General features: G+C 48.4%; 1 protein-coding gene across 3 annotated transcripts; it reads right to left on the minus strand.

The window, feature by feature from the left end:
* Positions 1-15,062: 15,062 nt before the first annotated feature.
* On the minus strand, positions 15,063-23,737 carry AK2 (adenylate kinase 2). 3 transcript variants are annotated; one of them, XM_034754098.1, is made up of 7 exons: positions 23,595-23,737; positions 21,892-22,017; positions 19,283-19,393; positions 19,040-19,134; positions 18,236-18,308; positions 17,834-18,029; positions 15,063-15,859 (listed from the first exon to the last, which is right to left on the minus strand). In XM_034754098.1, exons 1-7 carry the CDS (start codon positions 23,694-23,696, stop codon positions 15,849-15,851), a joined length of 714 nt encoding a protein of 237 aa, XP_034609989.1. In that variant the 5' UTR covers positions 23,697-23,737; the 3' UTR covers positions 15,063-15,848. The 3 variants fall into 3 exon arrangements, with proteins under 3 accessions (XP_034609989.1, XP_034609990.1, XP_034609988.1); XM_034754099.1 differs by having other exon boundaries at positions 15,063-15,864; XM_034754097.1 differs by having other exon boundaries at positions 15,063-18,029.
* Positions 23,738-24,355: the final 618 nt, after the last annotated feature.

A 24,355-nucleotide genomic window follows, 5' to 3' on the forward strand; every position in this document is an offset into this window, starting at 1 on the left:
ACAGACAGGTCTGAAGACAGGGGCCAAGATCTTCAGCCCCTTTACATTGGGTAAGACAGCCAGAGCAATGTAAAAGGGCTCTAAAAGGATTCCCCAGTGCAGGAATGCGTCTGAGGACCCCTTTGCAAGCCTTGGCATTAGGGGGCATGCCAGGCACAGAGACAGGGCCATGCTGCAGAGATTCCAGGCAGTGCAGCAGAACCATAGGGCAGGCCCCGGAGGCTGCTGTGACTTAGACAAGCCCCCAGAGCTGTCAAAATTATGCTAAGGGCTGCTCCAGCCCACAGAGTAGCTCAGGATCAGGAGGGCCCAAAGGTGGCTTAAAGGCTCTTAGGAACAAAGCACAGAATCTCACCCAAGGTTCCTGCCCTAAAGAGCTAAGAACACATCCTAGCTCTGTTACCATGAGCAAGTCACTTTTCCTTTCTGTGAAACAGGAATGATAATACTGACCTACCCATAGGGGTTTTAGGAAACATCATTGTTCGTAAAGGGCTTGGAGATCCTTGGAAGAAAGGTTCTTTGTAGGTACAAAGTACCAGTAGTATTTATGACAGGTTTCAGAGTAGTATTTATAAGAGTTGACGCATGATGGGGTCACAACCTTGTCAGTCCCTGGGGAAGAAACACTGCATATTGCTGACAGGCATATTGATCATTTCACAGAGCAGGCTGTCCTCATGAGGCCATTTTCTTTTCCTGGACAAGGATGGGACGAGATCTCTGCACCATTTCTATACAAATATACTGTCTGTTCTAGTTGTTTCATGTCCCATTTCCCTCCCATGGTCCCATGAGATATTTCCATGTGAGCAGATGAATCTGCTTTATCCTCCTTCTATCTGCTGAATTTAACCAGGATTTACGTTCTTTTAAATGAGGAACAAAAGGGAGCCCTGGGATCAGCCATTCAAGGCTCCTCAAAATAGCATTACTTTGCCTTACCTTGCAATTACACACCCTCTTCTGTATCACACGCACACACAGCACAGCAATCTCTTCACTCCCCACAATAACTTTCTAAAGAGGATGCTGTCGTCGTGTAATCTCCTGGGAGACAGACACGCCACATGGAGCACTGGGAAAGAACCTGCAGCATTTACAGATCAGGCCTGCAGGCAGAACACCAAACACTCCCTAATTTTTGCTGATCCCAGAATTAGTGGTTCTGCCAAGGGACATGCAGTGAGCCCTCACAGCCGACCTGGAATGAACAGACCTTTCCTTAGGGTTAGATGGATGAGAGAATCATAGAATCATAGAATGTCAGGGTTGGAAGGGACCTCAGGAGGTCATCTAGTCCAACCCCCTGCTCAAAGCAGGACCAATCCGGAGGACTGTGTCTCCCCTGAAGTGCTGCAAGGTGTTTGCAAGGGAGAATCATCTCAGGAGCCTCCTCCGCAGAATGAGGGTGTATTCTGAATGCTGTCAGCAGCTGATCCAAGAAGTGGGAGGTGGAAGGATTCTGCGTCGGAAGACCATGGATAAGAGGCGGGAGTCTTATGTTGCTCATTTCCCGCGGGCTACTTCCCCGAGGTTTGAGCTAGCCAGGCAAGCCTTCCTGGATGGGTGTCCAGATGATCAGTGTAGACACACTGAAAGAGGAACTGGAACATAGATTCAGAGACAGTGATAGTCTACTCTGTCTGATGTGTACAGATAAGGAGCAGTAAGTGGCAGTTTATAATAGCTATTTGATATTTTTTTCCTTCCTATAAAAAAGGGTTTCCTTCGGTAATAAGAGCACAGGCTATTCTGATTCCCGAGTATATACCTGACGTAATGTGTCGTTACCCCACAACTATGAGGGCTAGAAATAGTAATAGCCCTGCCTCTTGATTCTCCATTACCTTGTGACTGATCATTCCCAGTTATAAGGGATTATAGCCAGAATGGGTTAACCCAGTAGCGATCTACCCTTGGAAACATACTTGTCTGATACGTATAATACAAAGGGAGCAGCAAGACAACCCTCTGACCTGAATAATTCGACAGACGCAATTATGGATTTGGTGAGAGCATAAACACATGCAAATTACCGACTTGAGAAAACCCCAAATGCTTGTTGCAGCTGGTTTGGGCTAGACGGAGGTGGTGATGACGAACATCTTCTTATCCCTGTACTGCAAGGTGAGAGGCTAAGCCAGAGAGGAGTAGGCAATCAGAGCTGGGCTCGGAGGAGGGCAGGAGGAGCTGGACCATTCAGGTCTTGTAGTGACTAGTGCTCCAAACCACCTGACATCAGAAGAAATGCTGCAGGGCAAACTGTCTGGGGCCAATGCCTGAAAATACCAGTACCTGATCAAGGAAGCCAGAGGCCTCCTGGCTGATGTCATGCTGGGTTGCATAATGTGCTGTAATTCAACAGTGGAATGAAAGGGGGACAAGCGTGCCACTGGTGATCACAAATGAGACCCAGAGACAGAACAACAGCACCACCTGTACAATACTGGGAACTCTCAGCTCTCACTGATATCACCAGGAGTTGAGAGCACTCAGCACCTCGCAAGATCAGGCCCCACATGACTAGGGGAGGCCAACAAAGAATCAACAGCCCTATAGCCTTCAAGGGCTTGCTATGCCCACAATGAGCAGGTGGTGACAGGCTCCAGCAGAAACACAAGCATTGCCTTCACTGATGAGAACACAACAAGGCAATGGCCTGGTTTCCAGGAAAGGAGAGCAGTGTGTCAGGGAGAATCAGTTACAAAGACTGAAGGCTTCTGCCTTAGCTCTCTGTCCCGCTCACAGAGACGTGTGAGTGCTTGAGAGTTCAAAAGGCTAAACGAGAGACTGTCACAGTGCCCGATGTGGCATAGGAAACTGTGGGTTCAGCAGGCAGATTATCAATATGCATAGAGCAGAGTTCTCCGGGCTTCTTCTGGGGGTGCAGGGACAGCTGAGTGACTGGCTGCATTGCCCCCGCGGGTGGATCAGAACTGACTGGGGACAGGTTAGCTCCAACCAAGACCCAAAGAGAATCCTGGTCAGCCCCTCACTTCTCCAAACTTAGTGTTCAGAGCCCCTTGACTACAGATCAGGGCATCTTTTACAGCCTTTCAGATTAATGAATGTTACAAAACACAGGCAGGGCCAGGAGTAGCCACACATCTCTGCCCTAATCCAACACCTTCCTTTCCATTCGCTCTCTTCTGGAGATGTGGCAGTAAAAGGGTTAATCCTGCAGGCCTCGAAACTAAGCTGTATTAGCAGGCACCATCTGTCCTTCTTCATTTGCTGATGCACGACCTATTTTGCTGTTTAGTGAAGCAGGTGCTGCAGCTGTGGGTCTCTGTATTGCAGCACTGTGGCTGGCGCTGCACAATCCATCCCCTTGCCTGTCAAAGAGCCAGCCGAATAGGGCAGGCTGATGGAAGGAGGTCTCAGGGGGTTAACTAACAGGAACCTTACATGGGAAAATCCCCAGCATGGCCCCTTCTCCAGAGCCACCCGTCTGCAGAAAGAGCTTTGAGTCCCCTGTGCATCAGACTCATCTCCACAAAGCAGCTGTTCACATCAAGAAAGAGAAGGCATTACAAATAGAGGCTTGCAAGAAACAGGAAGTAGGGAGGAAAGAACAAGATACCCAACCCAAAGTGCCTCTCCCCACAAGCATCCTCATTGCAAACAGCCATAGGAAAGCAACTTTGAGGGTTTGCCTCAAGGTGATACCTTCCCACGGTGGAAAAGATTAAGACATCCTCTGCAGTCTGCACGCAAACATCACTGCCTCACACTATGGAGAGCAAAAGTGAAGCTGACTAGAAACAAAAGCAGAGTCATTCTTACTCTTTATCACCTGCAGTGAGGTATTGTCCTTATAGACAGGGGATTTAAACCTGATAGGGTCTCTTCAAAGCCATATGTGGTGAGGAAACCATCACAGCTCTAGGACTGGCTTCCCAGGACTAGCACCCCGAGAAACACAGCCCTGCAAAGTTTCCTATGCTCTGGAGGGAGAGGGGAAATTGGGTGTCTTTCTCCCTAGCTCACACACCTGTGCTGCTCTGCCTCTGAGACGAATGGTTTTCAAAACTCAGCAACAGCCTGAAGAAACAGAACATTCACAGGAGTTTCATAACAAACAGAGCGTTCTTGTATCCACAGGGATGGAGTGAGCTGGGAAGTGCTGATACAACTAATCACTAGGAAAGAGAGTATTTGCCATACTGAGCAATCTCATCCTCTATTTTGCTTCAGACAATAATCTATACCTGACGCTTCAGAGGAAACTGATCTCCCCACCCTTCAAAATAAAGCCAGGCCATTGTGCAGTGCTGTCCATGGTGGAGGAGGGGTGAAAGGCCTTGGAGAATTCCTTCCTGATCTCTAAGGAATCAGCTCATGTCCTTTAGCATGTCACTAAAGATGTTATTAAAGGTCATAAAACCAGCAGGACTTTTTTCGAAGTCACCCAGGGGATTTGACTCAACACGCTGCTGCAGCACATTCCAAAGGTTAACGCCTCCCTATGTGAGATAGCATTGCCTCCTGAATTTACCTGCCATTCATTTAATTAAACTATGCTGGCTGAAATTTTCCCAGAGCCCTGACACAAAGGATGGGGATAGATTTCCCCCCACCCCCACGTGCGGTTATGGTCAGAAAAGGACCATGGTAAAAAGGACGTACTGACAACGCAGAACCCACTGAGGGCTCTGGTACCTAGAATACTCTAGTTACAGGTCAAAACAAGAGTTACTGCTGAGAATTCAGCCTAATATCTGAAAATCAAGCTGGGATTTTTCAACTTCCTGCATTACTAACACCATAACGATTCTCATCCTGAAAGCAGAATAGAGAGTGGATGGGGTTATCCAGTATTACATTTGGATTGATGCTTTTTACTGGTCAGGCAACACTCTCTTAATTGGCTTATCTGCCACCCAAACCCACTCACTGCCACCACCAAAGCCATCAGCAAGCCAGCAATAATACTACCACCAGATGGGATTTAGCTTTACTTTTCTTACAGCCAACACGATTTCAAGGGCCACCTCCCCTAACACTAATTTTTCCAGCTGTTTTGGGGTAGGGAGTTGTTTACTTTGGCTCAAGTAGTCATTCAACTGGATTTCTCAGTCAAGCAAACTCTTAGAAAATATAACAACTCCACCATTTGGTCTTTCCATTGGAATATGATTCTGATCCAGTCTGGCAAATCCTAAAGTCCATCTAGTCCAGTATCCCATCTTTGGCAGTGGCCAGCACCAGATGCCTCAGAAGAAGGTGTAAGAATCCCACAGTAGCAGAGGTGGGGTGATCTGCCCCCTGCATTGGGTCTCAAAGTGATCTCTAGCTATTAGAGATTGCCTTAAGCCCTGAAGCATGAGGTTTAATATCCCTGATGATAACTCTGGATATTCTTGTTATTCATATAAATGTCTGATCACTTTTTGAATCTTGCTAAATTATTGGCATCAGTGACTTCCTGTAGCAATGAGTTCCACAGAGTAATTACCAGTCCTCCTCCTGCCTTCTTCCCTATGCTCCCTCTACTGTTCCATAAGATGTAGTGCATGTGCTTATCCTGCTCTGTCCATCTAGCATTAGCTACAACAAGTAATAAGCTTCCCAACATATGCCACAATGATGGTGCCCACATTCCTTCTGTTGGGGTGGATGTGTCCTCACACACTTTGGGAATGAAGAGCTGTACGTGACAGCAAAGGCCCTCAATATGGGTAGAAGCAGGGCCCGATTACAGCCCTCTGGCTTGGGGCCCAAAACCCTGCTGCAGGGCTGGCCAGCAGGCCACTTCCAGTATTTATGGGTTTATTTCTTTGCTTTGGGAAGCAAGTCGGCTCAAGAATGTTAGTGGTCCAGAGCCAAGGAATAAACATCCTCCTTGCAGACCAGACTCCGCAGGCCTCTCTCATTAGCCATGTCTTGTGAGTAACGAAACAGGAAAGAAATGAAACTCAGCAAGGGCAAATAATGTCCCTGAAGGCAGGAGCGTGCTTGGAGCTATGACGGCAAGGGGAGAGGAAGTAGTGGCCGACGTGGACAGTTCTGGAAATGAAAGGGCAGCTTTTGCTGAGAATCTGCTGGTGGAGCGTTCCCATTTTCATAACCAGAAACAGCTGTGACAAGGGGAAAGAACAGCGTTCCTGGAACTGAAGAGCCACACCTCCAATTGGACAGGCAGAGGGATTAGGAGGCTGGGACGGGGTTTCCACCACATATTTCTTGGCCCCCAAATAAGAAAAATCTATTTAATTTTCCAGGGATATGAGCCAGTGTGAGCCAGGTGGAAAATGCATGGAGCTTTTTCCCTTTGAAACTTGTTTTGATCAGTTTAACATGTAATATCACCCCATCACATTGTCATGAAGCAACCACACTTGGGCTCCCCACTACATGAAATCTATTAGAATCCCTTGTCAGCTGTCCCTATAGATAGCCAGCTGCCCTATCCTCTACTGAGAGAGACAAGGTGGGTGAGGTAATATCTTTTATCAGATCAACTTTTGTTGGTGAAAGAGACAGGCTTTCCAGCTGCACAGAGCTCTTCGGACCTCGCCCACCTTCTCTCATACCCTGGGAACAACACGACTACAACAGCACTGCAACCTATCCTATGCTGGCAACCCGCTGCAACACTTAGTAGGTTGTGGGTGGGGGAAGCAGAGTGTTTAGCACCATCCTTAGCTTCTGAGCTGGCAGGGGAAGATGAATAGGGTTTGCTATGCTGCACCAGCAACCCTGATGGTTTGCCTCAGAGAACAGAGACTGGACTTCAAAGGAAGCACAGCTTCCATTCGCAGCCAAATGAGAGCTGTGAGAGATCAGGTGCAGCACTGAAAAAGACTAAAGGATGGAGCCATGCGCTGTTGGGTGATTGTACTTCTTGGAGGAGAGCGTGTTTTAAATGGAAAGCTCTGCCCGAAGGTGCCATGCGCCTCAATGTCTCTTTAGGATGGGATATTTTGGGAAGGGCCCAAATCCACCAGCTGGGCAAGTCATTCCTATCATCTTGCAGCAGCACCTGCCACTCCTGCACACGGCTATTTTATAAATGGGGAATTGAGGCACAGAGAAATTCAGTGACTTGTCCACGGTCACACAGGGCATCAGTGGCCGAGCCAGGAATTGACCCCAGAGCTCCCACACGAGCATGTTAACCACAAGACCATCCTCGCTAAGTTCCCTTAAGAGACTATTGCACAGCGTCAGAGGTACTTTCGGCACCCTGATAGACATCCAACATCTTCCCTTTACTCACGCCAAGACTCCTGGTTATACCAGCTTGTGGCACTCTTAGGGGCTTGTCTACACTTAAAACGCTACAGTGGCAGAGCTGTGCCACTGTGTCACTTCAGTGTAGACACTACCTTCGCCAATAGGAGGGTCTTCCCATTGGCATAGTTAATCCACCTACCCGCAAGGCAGTAGCTAGGTCAACAAAAGAATTCTTCTGTCCACCTAGCGTTGTCTACACTGGGAGTTAGGTCGGCTTAACTACATTGCTAAGGGGCATGGCGTTTTCACACCCCTAACCGAGTTAAACCGACTTCATTTTCTAGTGTAGACTAGGCCTAAAAACCCTCTTTCCTACCTTGCTGTTTACCTCATACACTGGTATGTATTTCCCACAGTCACTGCTTAATCAAACTAGGCAAATTTAGCAACAATTGGACTGAATTACTGCATTCACTGAAGTCAGTGGGAGATTTACCATTGCATTCAATGGGAGCAGGCCCTGCCTCTTCCCCCATAAAGTAGTCCCTTCCACACACTAGTCATTTTTGTTGCTCTTCTCTGAACTCATTGCTGTTTGGTAGTATCTTTCTGGCAATCAGGTTCCCAGAGCCGAATGGAACAGTCAGGTGTGGTTAGATCAGATCGGTTGAAATGTGGTCTCTCTCTCTCTGCTCTGGACTGTGTTGCTATTTCCACAGAGTGCTACAGACTGGTACAAAATAGCAAGAGTTGCTGGGTACTGTGCCAGGTTTCAGAGTAGCAGCCGTGTTAGTCTGTATCCGCAGAAAGAACAGGAGGACTTGTGGCACCTTAGAGACTAACAAATTTATTTATGCTCTAATAAATTGGTTAGTCTCTAAGGTGCCACAAGCCCTCCTGTTCTTTTTTGGGGTACTGTGCAGTGGTCTCCGAGTTACGGCACCTATCCTCCGTTGTAAGTCCTGCGGCAGCAGCTTAGATGATGCTCAGGGATAACTGATAGCAGCTGCTGACTTTCTTCAAGAACTGACCACTTTAAATGGCCTCTTTTGCGCATGGAGCTTTCCTGCTTGCTAGGCTCCAGTCATGCACATTAGGAAAGAAATCTAACAGCAGCCCCTGTGACTGCTGCAGTTTCTACTGAAATGTGGGGCTCTTGGTTGATTCCAGAGTTACGCTGGGATTTAAACAGCCCTTACTCCTACTGCAATGCTTCCAGCAGACTCAGTGGTGCCTCCAGATCCATCTAGGAAGGGGACTCTTCACATGTGACCATGACCAGAAACAGGACATGGCAGCAGCTGGGAAACCTGGCACTGGACACAGAGCAGAATCCTATCCCCCAGCCAAGAACAGAGAGTACGTCTGTAACATCTAGCAGGACAAAATTCATAAGCCCTGCCAAACCTCAGTATTTGTTCCTACATCTGGTGTGCAAGGGGCGGTCTGGAGAGCATGTATGAATGAGAGAGGCGCTCAGGAGGAAGGGAAGCAGGTTTACCATGGCCCTCTGTAACCTTCTCTGTTGTGGAACCGAGCAAGACACCAAAGTGCCTAGAGACACTAATGCTGCAAAGAAAAGGAGATTTTTAATTTCAGTCGCCTGTCAAAAAGAACAGTCCCGCTGGCCTCCTGCCACCAAAGCTTTGCACACCAGTGCCAAGGCCCGGGCTTACGATGGTTGGTGCTTGGAGCTAGCAGAAGGTTTGTGCCAGGGAGTCATTGCCATTTATTGTTCAGAATGAAAGTATATCTGTAACCAGGGAATGTCCTCCTGTCTTCCAGCCTTGAGCTCTGCTGCAGACTTGGAGCAAAGGCCCTGCCCTTGAAGGTAGCGTTTGTTTGCTGCTGGTATTAGCTGACTCAAACTCCATTGCAGTCAATGGATTTGGGCCCACTCGTGCTCGCAGTGAATTTGGCCCTGTTTATGAAGAGTCAAGGGGTATGGAGGCAAAGCCAGGAGGAAGGGAGCTAGGATAAAAGGGTTGGGCAAAGTAGCCTTTGCTGTCCATTCACAACCTTCTAGCCCCTCTTACTCAGCCCAGATGAAATAAGTCAATAGCAGAAGAAGGAAAGAAGGGGAACAGGGCTTTCCAGAGTTTCCAGGGTTCCCTAGGAAGCTGAGAGGGCACAGGGCCAAATTTATAACAAAAACAGTGGGAGATTTTTTTAACCTGCTTTCATGTTACAATGCAGAGAGCCAATGGCCGCCTGCTCGCATGCCCATTGGCATCTGGATGCATGGCTCTCAGCAAAGAAGGAACCCCCCAGGTTGTGTGTTGTAAGGGATTGCGTGCTCATTCTAGCAGCCCTGGGAGCCAGAGCTGACTCCTTCTTTGCCGGCTTTCCTTTCATCCGCCTCCCTCTGGCACGGCTCTTGCCTGACGTTAGTTGCTAGGTAAAGAGGGAAAACAAATAAGCGTGACACACGCCTGTAATAGCGCCTGCTTGTGTCATTGTCAAATGAACTGACAGAAAGGAAAAGGAAGAAATTAATGAATAAAAATCATGGCAACCATGACATGTCAGAGTCTGCGGAGTGGGAAGGATTAAGAGGGCCTGACCAGCAATGCTTAATTTGTAATGAAAGAGGTGCCGGGACTCAAGCAATTTTTTTTACTTTCATAACTGAGGCAGCAAGCCCGGAGGTACTGGGGCTATGAACTGCCCAGGCTAGAGATGCCGGGGCTCAACCCTGGCACACATTATTAAGCTCTTATGGGGACAAACAGCTGAGCTAGCTGCAGTAGGCAGCCACTCTCTGAAGGATAATGAGTCACCCTGTTAACAGAGAAGGAGTTCCCTTTGCTCTCGCTTTCCCCAGCGGCGTGGCGGGCGTGCAGCCCTCTGCTCTGCAGACAGAGTTGTGGAACAGGCTGTAGAGGGGTAGCTCTGTGCATGATCACACCCTATGATTAGATTGTGTTACTTTGCCAAAGCATCAGTTCTCTATGTCTCAGCCAGCCAGGGCTTCTTGCTTCCCTATCTTCTATCTTGCAGGGCAAAGATCCACCACAAATCCCAGGCCTCACCATTTGTGCCACAGAAGACAGTTTGGGGTTACCTTCATTGGGGTCCACCTATGCTAGGAAATGTAACGCAGCTGAGGAACATGTTACCACATGACAGCACCCCAAATGTGTTAGAACCTGACTTGGTCACAAAGAACCAAACTGTAGTATAATCACGTTACCATCCGTTTTCTAGTGTAGAGAAATCATAGGAAAGGCTCTGAACAATTCAGAGTCAGAGATAAGGGGGCGTTAGCCTCCTTTCTGCCTGTTTAAGGCTCCATCTCCACTGACTTTGGAAATCAAGTTGACGCATGATTCAGAAATCGTCCTAGCCAAGTGTCTGTAATTACCATTTAGCCAGCTAGCACATAGGGGGCCCAAACTGCAGGCAAACAGATTCAAAAACCACCTGAGAGGCTAGGTTTTTACTTAGACAAGCATGGTATTTCTGGTATGGTTTGGGCCTGTCTGCACTGCACAATGGTAGATCCCCATTTGGCTACCTATCCCCCATGCCTCACCTGGACTTAAGCACAGTTTCAAAAGCCAGTACAGACAGAGTGCCTTCCTCCCACATCAGAAAAATAAAACCCAGCTGACAAGCCAAGCCACCTGGGTGATGCAATAAGCCGGCTCCTAAAATCCCAGCAAGGCCTTTAAAGCTGGGGGCTTGGACCCAACACTATCCGATGAAGTCATGGGCAGCAACGTTAGCTGTTTATGTAATTACCTCAAAATAATCTGCAGAGTCGCTAACCCTGAGCCATCCCCTGATAGCTCTGCATAGAACCAGTGTCCCTTGTGGAAAAGGTTTACAGAGCTAGGGGTAACTTTACAGCCTAGCAAAAAGCATCATTATCCTCCTCGTTAAGAATCCACCCACTCACTCTCTCTCTCTCAGGTGTTTCTAAGGTTTGTCACTCCATGGTACCTGTTATACAACCGCTTCTGGCACCTTTGTTGCATTCAGTTCTGCAGCCTTTCAATGGAGTATTGTGCTCCCACCTACGTGGGAAAGATTTTTAAACAGCTTTAATGAGACAAGCATAAGCTGATGCCCATAATTTTACTGGCACGCCTCCGTTCCAGTGTTTTAAGTGGTGTATCTACTTTCCCACTGAGGTTTATGTTTTCCAGCGTTTCCAACCCCTAGTTTTTATTTTCGAAGTTACGGGGGAGATTTAATCACCACCTCCACTTGGCTGACAGCCTGCTGCAGTCACTGTTCCTCCCCAGCTACCCTTTTCCCAATCACATACATGCTGTAGGTGTTGATATAGTGAAGGTCTGGCAGAAACAGCCTGAGCTAGCTACATTTTATCACCACATAACTCGCTTCCTCTGCTGATGACATCCCCGTGGCTTCTATGTCTAGCCTACTTGAATGTACAAAAACGACACTATACCGTGCCGTGGAAATGTAACTGTAAAACCAACAGGTTTTTTTTCAAGGGTTAGGGTGAAAAGGTAAACCTAGCCCATAGGTATCAACACCGATGAAATTCACCCCTCTGCAGCAGGCCAGCATTAGGCCTTAGTACCACTTAAGTCCAATGGGGCTTAGAGGGTGAATTTCACCCTTCATTTTTTATACTAGGTGAACAGATGCAATTGTTCTGTGGCAAAGCAACGGGACGTCAAATATGGTTTTGAGACCTGTCACTATCCTGCCTTCCTGGCCTGCAGGATTAGCATCCAGACAAAACTAGAAAACTCCCAGAAATAGCAGGATGACAGGCCACCCTCTCTCAAGCAGTGGTTCCCCACCAGTGCTTCCTGGCCTCAGGCATAATAGCACCATAGACTTCGGCGACCAATAATCTAGGCTCTCCTATATGCATTTTTGAATTGGGCCCCACTGCACCTGCATTGTTCAGCACCCTCTTATTTAACTGGGGGTGTGTCCTGGAGATTGGGTCATTTCAAATCTCAGATTCACTTGTTCAACGGCACCCATTCTAACCCCACAAGAGAGCTCTGCTTCCCACCGCTAGGTACATCAGCTAAGCTCAAAAGCTCCTGTTCTACAGCACCACCATGAAACTCAGGGTACCCTAAGCCCCTCCTGGTCCACCCCTTTCTCTGCTTTCCGTTCAGTGGCATGCACTCTCACAACCAAGTGGTGCTCAGACAACCCCTCGCCCGCCCCACCACACCACACTGGTGCTATCACACACCCCACCCCTTACCCAGTGGTTCAGGCTCTGATCTAGCGCAGAGCTCAGGGGCTGCTCCCAATAACAGCAATGCAGAGCTTTAGAGTAACCCACATGTCACAGCAGCTACCAGGATTGCACGCCCTAGGATACAGTGCCTAGTACTGTGGCTGGCAGCCCCAGAGCCAGGTGAAATCGGTACAGGTGCCAAGAACAGGTGGGGAACCCTCGGCAGGGGGATGGAGAGAGGATTCAGATACCAGGGTGACGGGCAACCTTATAAAAACCCGGATAGGGAGAGGGCATCACTGGACCCTTGATATCTTCCCATTGGGACAGCCCTCCCTGAACCCTTAAAGGGGGATGGGAGAGTCCCATGAGCTTTGGAGTGGGGGGGGGATCTCTTTCTTACCTACTGTGGATTCCCCCTCCTGTTCTAGGCTCCGCTCCGCTCAGCAGCTTCCCTTGTTCTGTCCCCACTTTCCATGATGTCACCCAGCAGCCCTGCCCGCCCAGCCAATGGCAGCCTCCCCCTCACGCTGCTGTTCCTGCAGTGTTTGGGGTTTCCACTTGGAAACAGTTGCCATAGCAACGGAAGGGGAACTCCATCCCCTGGACCTCTCCCCTCTCCCTCCCACCAACTCACTTGGTATTGCCCACAGCCCTTATTAAGCAACGCCTGGCAGCAACCAAAAGGAGCAGGGCTGGGGGTGTGCAGGGCAGAAAGGCAGCGCTGTTAGAAGTAAAATAAGGGGATGGCTTTAAATTCCATTGCAACACAAGCAGTGGGGCGGGGGGGGATTTTGGGGAGGGGCAGGGTGGGAACTGTAGGGACTCTGATCTCCCTCCGTCATAGGCACAATTCGCCAGTATGGGTCTCCCACCCAGATGCTCTGCAGTGTGCAGAGGGGCCAGGTGGTCTCTATGCATAGCCAGCCCCCCAGCATGCACTGTGGTACCTAGATGCTTTGTTCCTCACTCCATGTGCTTGGTGCAGAGCAGGGATTCATTTTGCATTCCAAGCCAGATGCTCTTTTGCAGGGAATGCAGCGGATGCGGCATTCCCCAGCCCCAAGCCTAGATGCCACAAGCCAGAGGACACTGCGTTCTCAGCAGCCTGGACCACCGTGCAGGGGAAGAGGGTTGCTGCATTCTCTTTCACAGATGCTATGAGGTGGGAGGGGGCGAGGTATGCCACCATTGAAGCCCGCAGCACCCTTCAGAAGGAAAAGCAGCGTGATGTTTTCTGCAACTGCTTTTCCTTAGCAAGAGAGAGACTGCTGCATTGGAGAACAACTCACCCCACACTGAATGAAAGGGAAAATGCAGTGTCCTACACCGCGCTGGTCCTAGTGCTATACATAGGGCATATTCTCTTCCCCTGCTGCTGAATAAATTATCTGCATGAAATACAAACACAACTTTCAAAAGATCACAGCATAAGCAGCTTGCAGGAGTGAAGGCATTTAACAGGAACAAGTTACTAGGCCTGCAAAGCATCTCCTGCCCAGAGAGCACTCAAGGTCAATGGGCTGGGAAGAGGATTACAGAATGGATCCAGTTGTACCCAATAGAGGTTCAGCTGAGAACCCTTCTACTCTCCAGTCTGCATCCCGCGACAGCCATTCTCAAGGGAAACCTGGCCAGCTATTGGGAGGCAAAAAAGGGGGGGGGGTTGTCCAATGATTTTGGTCACTAAATTCTAAAAACCTTGTCAAAGCAAACAGTGACTTTAGCAAAGGCAGGTGAAGGGTAAGGAAAGAGGTAATAAGGAAGGACTAGGAAGAACCTAATTATCAAAGGGAGTACAGGAATGATGCCACAAAACTCAGACTTGTGAGATGGCCTTCAAAAGGTGAATAAAACACGCATCAAATCCCTAAGAGAAACATTAGAGAAGCACAAAGTGGCGGTGAAAAAAACACTGACACATCCTGCTCACCAATCCTATTATTCCCAAAAGTAAGACTATGGGTGCACTACAGCATACTGTCTCTTTATACAGTGCCTCACAGAGGACCCCCAAAATGGATTGGGGTGCTTGTGTACTACAAATAGCAACAAGGGGAGACCACACAGTTTTCCTGCACATCAAGAAAAATGTTCTTTCAGGTATCACATCAGCGAATAATCCACAAGGTCTCAGCCCTGAACAGGTTGGGTTCTATGTTGCAGAAGAGCCACATTGCTGGAAGGGGAGCGTGCAGGGTAGTAAGTACGAAGGTGATGGTCACGGGCTACAGTGCAGAAGAAACTGCTACACTCGAATGCAGTAAAACTAGACATGTAGTCTTGGTGGGAGTGGGGAAAGAATATAGGACCACATTAAAGGCACACATCACAGATGGAAATAGAGAGCTATTAAAACTTTCAGATGTCAGCTCTGAAAACACACAGAAGATGAGCTCCAGCCAAGACAGGGTCAAAGCTCAAAGGAATTTACCTTTAATTTCTTCATACACAAGAGTAGAAGAGAGAACAGGGACAGCACTTGGAACAATCACATCCGTAATAGGGTGTTTGAAATGTATTTAGGAAAGAAAGAAAATGACAGGGTATGTTTGTTAGTTGCACAGAGTGGAGTTCTCTGGCTGGACTTTCTGGTCATCCTCTACGCTCTCACTTCTGGTAGATGTAGTCTACAGTACATATCGCCTCTGCCAGCCTGTTTTGTGTGCAGGTCAAAAAGAGACAAACGCAGCTACAGATACAAAATTTAAAGTATGTTTTATTGATTCAGAGACTAGACAAGGCAGCATTTGGTTTGTAAAAAGAGGCAAAAAAATCCAATTCACTGTCGCTTCCAGTCAAGTGGGAGAGGGGTAAAATCCTACATATTTCCTTCAGCATTTTAGGAAGTTCAGCTTTATCAAGATCAGAAAGATGGAAGGCTTGGGCTTGAGCTCAGGTCCCTGTTGGCATCACACAGGAGCAGAACGCTCCTCTGACCACCTTTGCCTTGTTTTAGGAAGGCCAAAATATCCAGGAAACAAGGGAAGTACAATTTAGTCAGCTATTTTCTCCATTACAGAGCTAAGGAGTCATTTCACATATTCATTTTGGTCCTACAATAGGGGAATTAAGTTTAGGAAGCAGAAAAATTCTACAATGACCTTAGGGGAAAAAAGAAACCATGTAGAGCTACCAAACAATGGCAGTACCGGGAGTCCCATTGGGAAGCTAGAAATTGCACCAAGTCCAACGCTCATCGCAGGGCAAAGACTCAGCAGTCTGATCTTTGGCACAGAAATCCATTTTCATACAATACAATGTGTTCTTCCTCCCCAAATACTTGTCTTTTTTTTTTATTAAAGAAGATCAATCTCCTCTTGAACATGATTCTGACGAGAAACAAACCACTCTGCCTTCTCCTTCTTCCCCACCTTTCCTCTGATCAGCCATGACCCCCCATCCCTCCCAACCCTCCCTTTCTCCCAAGGGGAAGGGATGGAGTGAGGTGATGGAGCATGCAGCCTTTGGTGGTGTCTTGTCTGGCCTATGGAGTCACTGAGCTGAAATAAATGGGAAACAAAAAGAAAAAACAAAACAAACAGATTTAAGGAATAAAAACCAAACAGTCATGGTTAACAGCAGAATGAGGCTGACATGTAGGACAGATGCAGATCACACCTGGGGATGGGATGCGCTGTTTCCCAAATCCAGGTGAGTTAGTGGGAATCTTCCATTAGATTATTGCTAAATGGGCCCCCCTTCTCAACAGATTCAAGTACACTCAAGGGATAGTTTCTGTCATTCTAGGCAAACAATTACACAGTAATGGCTCCAACAGACACTTCTTTCCATTGCTGTCTATATCCAGTCTTCTTACATTCCTGAACTAACTGGAAGTTCCTATCTGCTTTTACCAGAGCATCTGTACCCAGCACCCCACTAGCAGCCCAACCACACAGTCTCTGTTGTGGTGAAGCAAGAGGAAATACCACTGCAAGACAGTGGAAGTTGGGGAAGACCCAAACAGAGCAAGAGTCTCTAAACTTCTGTTTTCCCTCCACGCCCCTTTCCACACAGTCACATGCTTTCAGAGAGCAGCAGTGACAAGACCGCTTTCAGTTTCTGGGGCTATTTACAGATTTTTGAAAGGGGGAGGGGACAACTGTACTTCACAGGAAAGGATGTGCAGGCGCAGAGTGTGATTAACAGTAAATCATGAACAAAAGGAGAGAAGAATGCCTCCTGGCTGACCCACAAACTGAATGGGCCAGTCCCTCCGGCAGCTCAGCACACAGACTCCACATCTCCTATACACAATGAGATTACACAGCCTATTACACCAAGTCAGCAAAATACACTGAAGGTTAAAGGACACTCAGCTTCATCTGGGCCAATAAGCATTTATACCAGAAGCTTCCACATACTGTTGAGATTTCCACACAGGACAGAGTTCGTTCCTTTCATACCAGCCTTGTTTTTACTGTGAGGGCAGCATGACCTCTGTCACGTTAAAATCAACATCAGGCAGCACAGATTTCTGCACGAGCACTTGAGTTTCTCAAGCAAGCCTAAGTGCATTTCCATGATATCATAAGGCAGGTCAGAAGGGCTCAAGGACACTCGAAGCTTTTATCGCACACTCCTTGAAGAATGACTTGTTTGGAAACCTTGAGAAAACTACATGAAAGGCTCGCCACATCGTCTCCCGTGATTAGGGGATGAGGAGACAGCGGAATCCATGGAATTTGCTTCCCTTCCCACCCCCTTTCCAAGGGGGAGTCTCCTATGGCCTTCATTCACCTTCCCCCTTTTGAGTCAAACCCACTAGGATCTAGATTTCCCTCCAAGAAAACTAGGCTGGTTACAGTATTGCTCATACAGTATAAAATAAATAGGACATGTACCACAAGGTAAAGGCTTCTGTTCTGAAATGGTACTAAGCAGCACACACTCCACTCACACATTTTGTATTCATTCCTCCTCCCACACAGACGCTCACTTCCTGCAAGCAGACCGAGCGTTTTATTTTCCGCAGCTGTACGGTGAGGCATGGAAGATGCCACTGACCTGTGTACTGCGAGCTTTTCCCTCCCCTCAGATCAGCCATGACCTTCAGTACTCCTGCTACTCCCATGCTGGGTCCCAGCCAAACAGATCAAACAGCGGAAAGTGCAGCTGTTTTCCTATTAACTAGGACTCCTTAGAAGAAACCAAACTGTCACTTTTGACCTCACTGTATGTAAACATGTAATTAGCAGCAAACGGCTGGTACATTAGCTCACTGCGCCCCCTACAGGCTATATTCTCTCCCTCTCACACAGGTATACAGAAACATACCAGCATGTTCACATAGGCCAGAAAAATAGACCAGCAACTGCTTGTTTAATGGACACTTTGCACAGCCCCCTCTCTCAGGCGGTCATCCCCCCTCCTTCCGCTCTCTAATGGGCTGTTCCTCTCCCTGACCCCACAGGAGAAGGGAGTGTGCTGCACTAGCGGAGCCCTAAACAAACATAACCAGGTCTTTACATGTGGCTTTCGAGAAGGCTGCCAAGATGCTGGCAAACACCACGTCGGGGGACTGGGAGGCATCTATGGCTGTATGGATCCCTCGTTTGCTGTAGTAGTCTACCAGCGGGGTGGTCTGGGTGTGGTAGGACTTCAGGCGAGTTTTCAAAGCCACTTCGTTATCGTCAGAACGGCGGATCAAGGGCTCCCCGGTGGCCTGAGAAAGGAAGAAGACAGTGAAGAGGCCAAATCTACAGCTTGTTACAGCCCAGCAGATCCCTCCCCTCCATCAAACTCCTCTCTAGTCAAATGGAGGTGACAAGATGTGAAGACAGGGCAGTAAAAGCTTGGTTACTGGTCTGACATTGAATTGAAGGTAACTGAAATAAGATCTCAGGAGAAATGTATCAGTAGCTCACATACATCGTCCTTCATGTGTTCTTTAGGGGGATTGAACTCCTCGTGGTAAGAGCGGCCACTTGCTGGGTGGATCAGCCTAAAACCAAAAACAAGCGTCAGCAAAGTACCTCTGTACTCATGATAGGACGACAACCAAACACCAGTCAGCATGAGAAACATCTGCAGTAGCACAGGTGTTTTTCACTCTATCAATACATTTGCTCGAGTCAATTCAATCAAGCAGCTCTCCAGGGAGCTGAAGAAAAGAAGCTGTGCTGGGGGGGTGGAGGAGTATTTTGTCCAGGAGTGAGACAGGAATCTTCTGGAAATCCATATTTTAAAATGCTAAGTGATGTAATGGAGAACTTCTGCTGGATCCAAATGGTCATGGCTGATCCAGGACAAGGATGTTTGGTTGCACTTCATCTTGCAGGGTAATACAATGAAGCAGTGATAACACCAGAGAAGATACAGCATAAGGCATCAACCATTAGCGTTTCACATTTTCCCTTGATGCTTAGTCATATCTCCAACCCCTATCTGTGGCACAGACGGACAGACTTTGTTCAAGGAAGGCCCAGGATGGGAATAGCAGGGCAGGCTACAGGTCAGTACTGAGGTGACACAGCAGAACCGAGTATATGTGTGGAGAAAAGACTGAAATAGCAAAGGCTGAAGCAGGCCAGGATTGAGGTTCTTTGACACAGCTGGCTCCACCCAGTGGTAAAACTATCCCAGGAACCAAAATTCACTACGTTCTCCCAAACCATTGGGAAAACGATAAGAAAAATGGACTTGCCCTATTTGTGGAGGAAGGAAAATTATTACCGTCCAGTGATCCTCCGGATGAGTAAGGAGTCAGCAATGCTGAATTCAATCACGGAATCTAGCTTCTCTCTTCTCTTCTCCATGAGCTCATCCAGCTGTAATAGAAAACATTCCCCTTAAGTACACAGATACACTGCAACAGAGAGAGTTCCGACATAATCAAGTCTCCTCTAGAGACATGGCTGGGGGTGGGAATGGAGCTGTAACAAGAGCTACTGAGTTAGAGGATATGAAGTCACGTACCATCTCCGCCTGCTTCACTGTGCGAGGGAAACCATCCAGCAGGAAGCCATTTTTGCAGGGAGGAGTCTGCAGGTTTTTCTCAATCAGTTCCACCACCATCTCATCACTCACCTTAGAAGAAAGTCACAGACAGCTCGTTAAAAACAGTAAATAGACCAGATTAGGCCATCGCGGTCCTATCTTAAGCATGATGGACCACAGGGTGCCCTTATTTACACCCCTGCAATTCAACTGACTTCACCGAACATCGTCTTCACACCTGCTAGCCACTGACTATACACATCAGAGCCAGGGATCACAAGTACCTAGTCTGCACCTGCTCCTATGTGCAACAAAACCAATGCAAAAGAGCAAGGTTAACCATGGGTATGTGTAATATAATTGAACGCAAAGTATTATTCATACAATGCAAAAGCTGCCCGTTCAAACCCACCCTAGTCGGGAAGCAAAGGTTCTCTTTTGCTAGGTGTGTGTATGTAACATGTAGATAGCAAGACATACATTTAACAGGCTCACTGAGCACAAATACTACATGTCACACAATGTGGGCCAGTGAACAGCATTACGAGCATCTTAACTTGTGCATTCGCTGATCGTGGGACAGATTCCACAGACCCTACAGGCAGGAGTCAACCACTAGAACACAGATTAAGGATTATTTTGTTTAATTTGTTTATTAAAAAGGTGTGAGAAATGCACAATTTCACTGTTTCCCCTGTAGAGATAGACAGGCGCCATTCCTGCAAAGTTACATGCAAGTTTAACTTTAGGCACATGAATAGCCCAGGTAACTTTAACTCACATGCTTAAAGGTAAGAACACGTATAGGTGCTTGCAGCATCTGGGCTTTACTTGGCTTCCCCATACTCCAACCTGAACATAAAATTGGGATGAAGTTGACCGTGGAAGACACCAATGCAGACTAGTGGCCAAATGTTATTGGTTTAAATCCAAAGTAACTCCCCATTGTCAGGAGTGAAGTTACTCCTGATTTATGCGACTGCAGCCTAGCGGAATCTGGTCCTAGGGTTTCAGGTAGGCTAGGGTATGGCTACACATCAACTAGAAACCCATGGCTGGCCGGTTCCAGCTGACTCAAGCTTTCAGGGCTTGGGCTGCGAGGCTGTTTCAGTGCTGAATAGACTTCTGAGCTCAGGGCTCTAGGACCCTGCAAGGTGGAAAGATCCCAGAGCTCGAACTTCAGTGAGCACAAAGTCTGTACAGCAACGAAACAGCCCCAAAGCCTGATCCCGAGACAGCTGGCACGGGCCAGCCGCAGGTTTTCCTTTGGTGTATAGATCTGCCATTAGAGGAAAGAGCCCTAAAATGGATGATGCAATAGAGGTCGGGTGGTTTGGTTGGAATTTAAAGTTCTTTCCATGATTCTCTGGCTGATGCAACCCTTCATTTTAGAGAAAGCTACATTATTTTTAAAAAGTAAACACATTCCAAGAACGGGCTTTGGGAATTGCTGTACTTCCATCAAACTAAGTTATCTTAAAGCCAGAATATGCTAATACAATATATTGCCAATGCGGTTCAGTGTTCCCAGTACCACGCACATTAAAGATAACTGCCCGTCTTTCTAGATAGTGCTCCTATCTTTCATAGCCAGTTGTGATATTGCAGGTTCAATGATGCAATGCAAGCTCCACATGAAGGCTGAAGATAAGCAGTCTGACTGTGCTACCGCAAAGCCTTCTGGAGGAGTTTTCTTAAGAGTACTAAAGCCTGCTATTGGCAAATAGCATAATTCAGTGTAACACATGGGGACAGAAGAGGAAAGAAGGGGGGGGGGGGGGTCTGAACCTGGGTATATAGTTACGAGTACACCTCAGCTCCAATTGTTATTTTGAGCAAGTTACGTCACTCCCTGCCTCAGTTTCCCCATTAAGAGCTTTACCCACCTTGACAAAATGCTTTGAAGTCTGTGGCACATTTCATCCATAGGTACTAGATATAGTCATCTGGGACCCCAAACCAAGCCATTTTCACATGGAAGAGTTTAATGCCCCCTGTAACCGTGAGGGTAAATGGTCTTAAGGCCTTACTTTCACCTTACAAATTACAGGTGAACCGCAATTATCTGAAGGACTCAGGAGACGTATGAAATCTTTGGATAACTGGAATCTTCACTCTGCGGGGCTTAGGAGCACCATGTGAACAGGAGGCTTGGGAATGCCGTAGTGCTAACACCTGTTCCTCCAACCCCAGAGACATAACCGCAGTTTGGGGTAACAGAGTGTTTATTAGCCAGAAGCTGATTAATCAGGATTTACTCTTGTGAAACTAGATAAAGCAAAAGGGAAAGCTAAAAGCTAAGAAAACAGGAATTTTAAGGAGGAAAATGCAGATCTATGCAGGAGAGGGAGAAGCATCTTTACAAGACGCCTTTCCTGCGGCACTGGGGGAAGGGGAGGGGAAAATCACACATTTCCCTTGGAACTTGTTCTTAGTTTTCTGGTCTGGGTTTGTCATTGGTTTCTATATGAAGGACAGCTGTTTGATCACCGCAGACTTGTATTTTTTTTAAAAGGCTTTTTTCAGTCCTCTCAATATATCCAGACGATTGGAACTTTCATTAGCCGTACACATCTCACTATACCCACCAGCTTCCCAGCATCCATGGTCTCCTTCAACCTTTTACCCAGCTCCGATCCTGAAGCCACCATGGCCCTCAGCATGTCACCTGTTGCCAGGTGGCAAACGCAGTAGGTTTCAGCAAGTTTAGGAGCCTATGATGGGAGAAAACAGAATAAAAAGTGAATTTGGTGTAACTTCCATGAACAGATCCCATTGATTCTCCACAGGTGAAGTTTTTATCACGGGAAGTAATTTCACCTCACAGTGATGGAAGCTATATTAAAAAGTAAAGGGTTAAAATTCAAACAGGGTTTGGTAACGTTGGTACAAAGGAGCTGGTTTTGCAAGGAGAACCAGACAAATTACTTTAACATGGTCTGGGAGCATGCCCCAAGCAGCATGAAGGGCAGTAGCCAAAGGGGCAGATTAACTAGAAATCAGCTGATGCAAGGAGGCAGAGAAATTCTGTTCATTCACATGGGTGAAATAATTTCTCAGGCAACCAAAGAGCTAGGGGGAGTTCTAAGGATTCTTAAAACAACATGGAGCGGCTTGTTTGGAGTAAGCAGTTACCACATTGCTGATTGAGACACATCTTCCCTCTATACATACAGCAGGAAGTGTGGTGAGAACACAGCAGGTCAGCTCAACAATGAGACAACTACTTGGTCCTTTTTCCCTGTTAATTTTGCCCTAACAGTCACACTTGGTCCTTCCACAGCAGAGCTACAAGCCATGCAAAGCTTTTAATGTTCCATATCAGTGGGAACCTGCACAATTCTCAAGCAACAGATCTGGAGTCTCAGTGCCTGAAGCCAATTGGGACTGTCAAGAGAAGCAAGGTCTGCAGAGGGGAACAGATGGGGGAGGGGAATCTATTGGAAGAGGCCAGGGAATAAAGAAAATGGAGGAGTGATGCAGGGAAGACACCAGGAGACGTAGAGTTGGCTGGCTGCGTGGAGCTGTCATGTCGGGGGGCTGACGGCTCTGAGCAATGAGGAAGCATATTTCGAGAGTGGGATTTTGGAGCCAAGAACTCCTGGGTTCTATTTTCAGCTCTCTCCCTGGTGAACTAATTTCCACGCTCTGCACCCCCGTCTCCTCCTATACAAGATGCAGAAAATGCTTCTTAATTTACAGGGGTGCACGAGGATAAGCAAAGCTCATAAGCGTTTGTAACATACTTTGCAAACAAAGGCCAGCTAAAGGCTGCTACACATTATTAGAGACCATTGATTGGCTAGAACACATCAGTTACAACCAGAGATTAAGATGTGGGGAGAGTGTACTCTGGGGAGAGAAACGGCTGGGGAGCCAGGACTCCTGGGTTCTAGTCCCCAATCTGGGAGAGGAGCAGAGGGGGACGGGAGCCAGGACTCCTAGGTTTTATTCCCCACTTTGGAAGAGGAGCAGGCCCCAGGGACTGAGAAGGGGGGCAGGAGCCAGGACTCCTGGGTTCTATTCCCAGGTCTGGGAGAGGAGCAGGCCCCAGGGGCTGGGGAGCCAGGACTCCTGGGTTCTATTCCCCGGTCTGGGAGAGGAGCAGGCCCCGGGGGCCGGGAAGAGGGGCGGGGGCCAGGACTCCTGGGTTCTCTGCCGGTCTCCACCTGTGACCTTGGCCGCTCCCGACGCAGGGCCCTGCCCGTGCTGTCGGGATCCCCCGGCCCACGTGTCCCCCCTGGCCCCGCGCAGCGCCCTGCAGCCCGGCCCCGGGAGCCCGGCCCCTCACCTGGGTGCCTTTGCCCGCCCCGGGCGGCCCCAGCAGCACGGCCCGGAGGCCCCTGCGGAGGCTCCGGCCTTCGCCTTCCCGGCTCTGCACGTTCGGTGCCATCGCTGCTCCCCCGTCCGCCCGGCCCCACACGGCCTCCCTCCGCGAGCCCGCCCACCCAGCACTCCCATTGGGCCGCTGTGGCTCGCCCCGCCCCGCGCCACGTGTGACTGACACACCGAGTAGCCAATCGCTGCTGCACAAGGGCCAGGGTGGAGGATGATTGGGGGGATTGGAAGGGGGTGGGGCTTATCCGCCACAAAGGCTGCTGGCAGGGTTAGAAGGGCGCGGGACGGTGCAGGCTTTGACCTGCCTACTGGTGCCGAGCGCAGCGCCCCCTGCCGCGGGGAGTCTTAGCCGCTGGGCACCTTGTCCTGGGAAGTGGCCAGGACTCCTGGGCTCTATTCCCCCATCTGGGAGAGGAGCAGGCCCCTGGGGGGGCGCAGCGCAGGGCATCCTGCCAGGGGGGCGCAGTGCTGGTTACCCGGCATCCCACTGCACCCTGCCCCGACCCTCTCTCTGCACTGCATGAACCAAGTCCCCTGAATTGTTCTTCATCCTTGAAGGTTCTTGTTGCACAACAGAGAGTATACGTGTAAGAAACCCACCCTGGCTAGTGAGGATTTCACAGTTGTCACTGCTGTACCAGCCTGCCATGCTCACTCCGTGCTTCCTGGAGAGAGCTGGGAAATAACTCCCAGTGACCTGTTGCAGAAGCACAG

The sequence above is a fragment of the Trachemys scripta genome, chromosome 20, assembly GCF_013100865.1.
Source record: "Trachemys scripta elegans isolate TJP31775 chromosome 20, CAS_Tse_1.0, whole genome shotgun sequence".
NCBI lineage: Eukaryota > Metazoa > Chordata > Testudines > Emydidae > Trachemys > Trachemys scripta.

Excerpts from the sequence above, each read along its gene's own strand:
- AK2 (XM_034754097.1), bottom strand. The coding sequence starts at position 23,696 with ATGGCACCGAACGTGCAGAGCCGGGAAGGCGAAGGCCGGAGCCTCCGC. Across the intron at positions 22,018-23,594 it reads GGGCGGGCAAAGGCACCCAG|GCTCCTAAACTTGCTGAAAC; the intron begins GTGAGGGGCCGG and ends CTCCCATCATAG. Across the intron at positions 19,394-21,891 it reads CCATGGATGCTGGGAAGCTG|GTGAGTGATGAGATGGTGGT; the intron begins GTGGGTATAGTG and ends CTTTCTTCTAAG.